The sequence below is a fragment of the Pocillopora verrucosa genome, chromosome 6, assembly GCF_036669915.1.
Source record: "Pocillopora verrucosa isolate sample1 chromosome 6, ASM3666991v2, whole genome shotgun sequence".
Lineage (NCBI taxonomy): Eukaryota > Metazoa > Cnidaria > Anthozoa > Scleractinia > Pocilloporidae > Pocillopora > Pocillopora verrucosa.
This window is the reverse complement of record NC_089317.1, coordinates 2,044,665-2,052,470: the sequence shown is the minus strand read 5'-3', so window position 1 is coordinate 2,052,470 and position 7,806 is coordinate 2,044,665. Positions and strand designations below refer to the sequence as shown.

General features: G+C 39.4%; 1 protein-coding gene across 1 annotated transcript; it reads right to left on the bottom strand.

Moving 5' to 3' along the window:
- Positions 1-1,016: 1,016 nt before the first annotated feature.
- LOC131780151 (fibrinogen-like protein A) lies at positions 1,017-6,830 on the bottom strand. Its single transcript, XM_066168282.1, has 4 exons — positions 6,570-6,830; positions 3,227-3,254; positions 2,194-2,346; positions 1,017-1,681 (listed from the first exon to the last, which is right to left on the bottom strand). Exons 1-4 carry the CDS (start codon positions 6,828-6,830, stop codon positions 1,017-1,019), a joined length of 1,107 nt encoding a protein of 368 aa, XP_066024379.1.
- Between the last annotated feature and the right edge of the window lie 976 nt (positions 6,831-7,806).

Here is a 7,806-nt window from a genome sequence, read left to right as displayed (position 1 = left end):
AATTTTTATTACATAAACTGCAATGTTATACAGGGATTTCCGGCTCCGAGAAAAGCCGAAACAATACACGTGAAAAAATATCGTATTTTTTCACGTCTGTTGATATAGCCGATCAGCTGTTGACACGTCACTCGCCTTTGGCGCCACTCGGTCAGGTTGATAAATGAACGGCAAAGCCTTCACGATTCTCAATACAAGTTGTTTGTCGGAGCTTTCTCGAATTATGGCGACTAAAACACTAAAAACTCCGTATCGCTGACAGACGGTGAGGTTCAAACTTCTCTAAAAGGGGAAAAAAAACAATCTTCAAAAAGAAACCTAAAGTTACGTATTCAGTGGCTTTGGTGTTGGCATTTCTCTCAGCTGAGAATGAAAATCGACAACTAAGATATGCCACTGGCCGATTTTAGCCGTTTACCTGAAAGACTTTTTTCGTCGGTAGGGACACAGTTAAAAAAAAAATGAGAATTTTGTAAATTGAAAATTACGACCATTGTATTGTAATGATGGTTCAACGCATTTTTCCATCTTAAGAGTGAGCGTCAACGCACTTTACGAATGTTATTCGGGGATTGTCGACTCATTTATTTTTATTCATTAACGAAGTCGGCTTTTCTTCTCTTTTCTTCTCTTATTAGTACTTCCATGTTTACTGTTTATTAAGAACCACTGATTAATTCTAACTTTAAAGTCAATGGATGAAACACCAGCCTTTGACCATTCAGATGAAAGCCACCGCGAAGTTTTTTCATGTGTTTCAGTTTATTACATTCTTCAGTGGCCTTAACCACAAACCTTTGAGTTTAACGGGCCGTACAGTGATATACAGCCTGCTAAATTGACCAATCATATTCCACGTACTAATCGAGGGATATAGTAATGTTATTTATCTAGAGCGGGGCATAACGGTTTAGCTTTTGTGTTTGTTGACAGTTACGCGTTACAATTTTTTGTAAGAAATGCTTTATAGATACACTCAAAATTGTTTCACGAATTTGTGCAAAAAAATATTTGTCTCACTTCTCCCTTTCATCCTCTTTTTCTTTCAGGAAGGACTGAGCTCTCATCTTCATTTCCACAAACTTTAAGGAGAGGTTATGTTTAAATCGAACCCAGCCAATTCCACTGTAAGCTTTTGTGTTCCAAATGAACTGTCCGTTTAAATTGGAGTTGTGACAATCGTTAAACCACCATCCCCCGGTTAGGTCATTTGAGCAGCTTCCCGTCTTCCACCTGTCGTTATCCCTGTCTCTGGTGCTGAACATCATGTTGTTATGGTACTTCAACGAATCCCCGTATGTACCATTGTAACCGATGACCGTGATCTTGTAACTGTTTTTTTCCTTGTCTACCTTGAACACGTCGTAATGAGCGAAAAATCTCTTTCCACTCCAATCCTCCAGCTCGATTCGCAGCGACGTCTCATTTGCTGTGGTGATACGATAAATTTTGTCGTTTCCCAGCCAGAAATTCTTTCTAAGGTCTCCGAAGCCTGATCTATAGTCATTCCAATTGCGATGGAAGCTGACAGATGCATCCTGTCGCCTTTGGAACACGATCCATCCTCCGCTGTTCGTCTGCAGGTCGCAATACACCTTAAACTCTGTTTTTCTTTCAGGGTTGATGTTATAAACACCACTAGTGTTGTAGCCAGCATAAAGGATATCATCGCACTCTCTCGCTACATAAAACAAGAATCGAATTATGTGCTTAATGCCAAGAGGTAGGGCCAGTCGGAAAAATTTAGCTTGAGGTCATAACGAACGGAGTGAGCGCAGAAATGTCAGTGCATCATGACCATGTGGCAAAGTGATAAAGATGGGGGCTAATTTGTCATTTTGATAAAGGGGCGAACTCATCTTGATGGGGGCGAACTGGAAGGCGACGAACTTGCAATGGAGCGACAACTCTGTGAACTACACTGTCTACTAAAGGTAGGGAGTAATCGTGACATAACGACGGTGCACTTACGAGGTCTGCTAATTACAGAAAGAGTTAAGGCTTTCACTTTCAAGGAGTTCAATTGCATTGCCATCGCTATGCTTGAGTGGCAAACTTTCCGACTTTTTCTGGGAGGGGAGGGGTCGCAGGGGTATTGTTGCACAAAGCCTTCTTTGCACTCTTTTTTTACACTTCCAAAGTCTCCAAGTTATAAAAGGCGACAACAAAGGAAATATAGAGGAGACCACTTACTTTGTGGAGGCTGAACACACAGCTTCTGACAAGAATCTGAACAGCATTTTATTTCACCAAAAAAATCTGAATCCAAACTACACTCGTCATCAGTCTCATTTCCGCAATCTTCGACCGGGAGAGGAATTGGGCAAATGCCTTCCTTCAAACCCTCTAAAAATAAATAAGTACTTTTTAAAAGGCTTCCTTAAACTAAGCCAAGAATCGTAAAGATGGTCATTTGCAATAGGCGCAAATCTGCGCAACCCGCAAACACACTGAGAAATGTAAGGTTCATCTTTTCCGTTTGGTTGTTTTTCTATCTTGCGTAACATATATTTTGGTTAAGGACGGTAAGTTTCTTAAGAAACCGTGGTGCTGCGTCGGTGGAAGAGTATAACAGGGCAATTTAGTATTATCAACTGAGTTAATAACGTAAACTGGCCGCCGTAAAGAGTTTTAAGCTGACGTTTCGAAATACCTGTGCATAGTTGAATTAAGATGGGGTTGAAAATTCTGCCTGACAACAAAAACTGAATCATGGAAAAAGCGATCGAAATGAATCAAACGAATTCGACTAAAGGACTACAGATGGCCTTGTAATAAAAGTAAGGCGCTAAGAAATTTTATTACGAGACATCCCAATGATTACCATAATTCCTATTATACGTAAAATTCAGATGAGTATTGCTTGTTACACGAGTGGATATAAAATTGCTTATGAGGTACATCTTTGATCAAATCTCACCAGACATAGTGATAGATTAGAGATGGCGTCATCATTTATGTAACGTCATGTGATCTATTACTGTACAGACTCACGGCAACATGGAACCCATTTGTGTTATTTAATAAAAAAAGAAAAAACTTGTTCATGGTAACGTCATCTTTGTGTCCGTCCTCTAGTAAATTATAAGTAAGAGCCATGGTGCATGACGTATTCAGTTTGCTATATCGACAAAATTGGAGAAACGAGAGTTATGCAGGTGAGATAAACAGCTCTCAAAAAAAAAACAAAAGGCAATTTCCAATAGAAATAAAACGTTCCACTTACCCTGCATCTCAGCGATATTCACTTCCAACTAAAAAAAGGTGAAAATTGAGCCTAAATTTTTCAAAACCAACTAACCGTCTGAGTAAAGGCGTAGAGCTCCTTGTACTTTGTGCAAGTAGCATAAAATGTATAACATTCTGTCTTTGCCTAAGTTGGTGAGTGCCCGGGTTACTGTTGACAAGGTAAAGAATTTCAGTCCGATGGACAACCATCAAGTCTAGTCGACTTAATGTTATTCTTTATATCAGAAACTGCACAACTGAATTCTGGACGTCTATGTGTGATCGCAAGTAAGTAAAGGCTTTATTTAAAGAGGGTTACATTTAACTGTAGTAAAGACACTGATGAACTTGTGGCCCTTATTACACTATAAAGCGACCTAAAAATCGGTTTTGTATTTAACTCACAGGCTATACACTTCACAAGGTTAAAAATTAACTATCCTATCGACAAGTACAAATATACACATTAATTGATGACAAACTTGAAATAATACTTAAAGCGGCGAGGAAGCTTTCTGATAACAAAAATCACAACTACTACTATATAACTGGGTCCTTATATACATTCACAGAGTGCTCTGGAACATTCTGGAAGCTTACAAAAGAAGTATTTCAGTAGTATTACGCAATAATTGTGTGACTTGATGAAATGTTCTGGAAAGTTCTATGGTACTCGTGTCAACATGACTAAGCAGTCCGGAGATTTCTAGAAGCTTATATTTACAACAACAATTACTCATAACAAATGCTATTCTCTGAACCGATTGACGATGCCTCGCATTGTGTGCATAAGAGTGCGACGAATGGATCCCATCTTCCAGCAATACATAACAGGGTTCAAAGACGAGTTAAGGAAAAACAAAGTCGTTGTATAGAGCTGAGCTTTGTATAAAGAGATTATATTTAAAGGGCGAGAAAGGATTAAAAAAGAGAGAATATAGGAAGGCAAGAAACAAATCAAGAACACAATACATACATAAAATATTCCATGAGCTGACTTTCTAACCTTTGAAAAGCTAGATAAGTCGCCATTTTGAACTCCCTGTCGTACTTCTTGGATTTGAAAGCTTTGAATCTGGTTTTTATGTCGCTTAAAGACTATATAAATCCTCCAGTAGACAGTTACTACTACAATGAGGCAAACAGTCATAATCACGAGCCATATGACTCGTGAGATGATATATGTATCCCAAAAGACACTAGAAGAAATAATTGCGCTTAACAGCCATATTGATATCACCACTGCAATGACGCGCTCATGAGTCACAAGCTCTTGATATCTGAGATGAAGATGAACAGCTAAGAACCTATCCACACTTATGGTCACAACACTGAAGAGCGAAGATGCACAAAAGAAAGTCACAACGGCCATCAATCCCTTAAAGGAAATGGGGTCGATACGGCTTCGTTTTAACCAGATGACTAGAACAGAAATAAAGAGCGGCTGTGCCAACAAACCAACGCCAACATCGGAGGCAGCCAGGCTCAGTAATAATGTTCTCAAAGGTTTCGGCAACAACGCGGTTTTCCTTATCGCATGGATGGTCAGGATGTTCAAAATGATTGTTGTATAACTCAAAAAACTGTTGAAGACACAAGTAGCGACAAGTGACGGACGAAAACCTTCGACATCCGCAGAGTTTCCAAAGAAAGACTCGTTGAGAAGGTCGCTAACGTTTTTCGCCATGAGAGCTGAGCGTTAAAACTACAGTGGCTCTGATATTTTCCAATTCTAAAACGGAAATTTTTAAGTCATATGTAGCTGTCAATCACGAGTACAAAACACAGTCGAAGCCATCTGTACGTACAGTCAAGATGTCTTCAACTCCGGCATTTGAATTTTTGAAAAAAGCATCGAGTATCGCTTTCACTCGGTGTTAGTTAGAACTAAAACAAATGATCTGTCTAATGCTTCAAGACATTCCAACTAAACATGGGACTTATACTTGGAAGAAGTTATTTGAAGGAAAGCTGTCATTAACATATATTTTTTTATCTATCAAAATGAATAAACAAAAAAACATAGTCAGTTAAATTAAAGTTCACTTAACATATGTTTCCTCATTACTTAATTCGCCTGAATACACCGAATTCATCTTCAGAGACCGAGCATTTTATGGTTGGTGAGGGGTGGGGAGAGAGACCCAAATAATTATTACGAATAAATTACGCACTCGTTTGTGGCGGATCTAGGAGGTAATCAGAATGTTCGGCAAACTTACTAAACCGAGGTGATACCGGCATATTTTTCAGTCGTTTTAGAGTGGCTTGGGAATATTTTCCGGCAGTAGATATTACAGATAGTCCTTCCCCCTTATAGACGCCAACCGCGTTCGGCTCTCACTTTAACCGCCTCCTCACAAGTCCCGTATCCACTTCAGTTCATGAACGGCTGCACTTAGCTCAGAAAAAGTCTGGCAAAGGCCATGTAATATTTTTAGATATTTCAACCGAAAGAAATACAGATAAGACATTTTATCAAACAATAATTCTGCATCAAGTGCTTAAACAAAAAGAATACAGGATGTTTGACTATTGTTCATGTTGACGGCAGATGTAAATTAAAAATGAGAGCTGGTTTTTTTGTGACATCAATACATGAAAATTAAATGTGAAAAATGCAATATTGTGTTTAGAGTATGAAAGACTTTAGCCTGTGAGGCTCAGAAAATAAAGAACGAATGAAAAACAACTATCCGGCAAATAACAGGACCATAAATTTATTTCGTCCAGAGGTAAAGAGTAGTTTGCAAATGAGCGGTGTCAAAAACAGTCAGGAATTGAATTAGTTTCCTTTCACATCGTGAAGTGATTGGTCAAGAGTTTTGCTCCATCTGTCAGCTACTCGAAGCAATTAGGGCCAGTCGCAACTTTACTAATAGATAAATAAAATGATCTTCCTTAATTTTTCTCTCTAAATCATATGCATGTTAAAGTTTGTCCTCTGTTAAAAATAGGGAATGTTGAGTTCAGGTTGTAATGAAAAATTCTTGTTTTCCCGTCACCATATTCCCACCGACAGTGTAGCTCATTGTCTGCATATAAACCTACACACAACCCACAACTCCTCCAATCGCTCTGACAAAGGGCTAACGCTCAAATTGTCAGCCTTTGCACTCTTTACGGTGGCCAATTTACGTTTTCATTTCAGTTGTTAATACTAAATTACCTATAAACAAAAATATGTATACATACAAATTAAATGAAAAATTAATATGAAATAAGAAATTAAATTGTCTCTAGAAAGGTGAAAAGAAATTGTTCTTTGCCTTGTGATGGATCTATTCAGGGAGATCTGAGGAATCTGGGCATTCCTTGTCGATCGATTAGTGACAACTTACTTTAGTGAGAATTTCCATAAGAGCTTTAATTTTATGTATGTTCCCCATGAACTGCCCGTTCAAATAGGAGTTGTGACAATCGTTAAACCACCATCCCCCGGTCAGGTCATTTGAGCAGCTTCCCGTCTTCCACATGTCGTTATCCTTGTCTCTGGTGCTGAACATCATGTTGTTATGGTAACTCAACGAATCCCCGGATGTACCATTGTAACCGATGACCGTGATCTTGTAGTTGTTCTTTTCGTTGTCTACCTTGAACATGGTGTAGTGAGCGAAAACTTTCTTTCCGCTTCAATCCTCCAGCTCGATTCGCAGCAACATCTTATTTGCTGCAGTAATACGATGAATTTTGTAATTTCCTGGCCATGAATTCTTCCCAAAGTCTCCAAAGCCTGATCTATAGTAATTCCAGGTGTGATGGAAGCTGACAGATGCATGCTGTCGCCTTTGGAACACGATCCATCCTCAACTGTCTGTTGTTAGGTCGCAATACACCTCAAACTCTGTTTTTTTTTGTCAGAGTTTATCGTATAAACACCACTAGTGTTGTAGCCAGCATAAAGGATATCATTGCATCCTTTCACTACACAAACCAAGAATTGAATTGTGCTTTGTGCTGAGTGGGTGGGCCGGACGAAAATATTTAGCTTGAGGTAATAACCAACGGACCGAGCGCAGAAAGGTCACTGCGTCGTGACCATGAGGCAGTGGTTATATTAGGTTATATTAGGTGAAGAGGCGAACTTTTCTTGATGGGGGCGAGCTGGAAGGCGGCGAACTCGGGATGGGGCGACACCTCTGTGAACCACACCGTCCTAAACGGTATGTAGTACTCGTGAAATAATGACAGCGCACTTACGAGGTCTGTTAATTACAGAAAAAGTTAAGGCTTCCACTTTCAAGGAAGTCGTCACTATGCTTGAATAGCAAACTTTCCAACTTTTTTGCGGCGGAAGGGGGACGCACGGACATTGTTTCATGAAGCCTTTTCTTTTTTGCACCTCTTTGTGTACACTTCCAAAGTCTCCAAGTTACACAAGGCGACAACAAAGGAAATATTTAGGAGACCACTTACTTTGTGGAGGCAGAACACACAGCTTCTGACAAGAATCCGAACAGCATTTCATTTCACAAAAACAATCTGAATCCATAGTACACTCGTTATCAGTCTTATTTCCGCAATCTTCGACCGGGAGGGGAATGACCCAAATGCCTTCCTTCAAACCCTCTAAAAGTA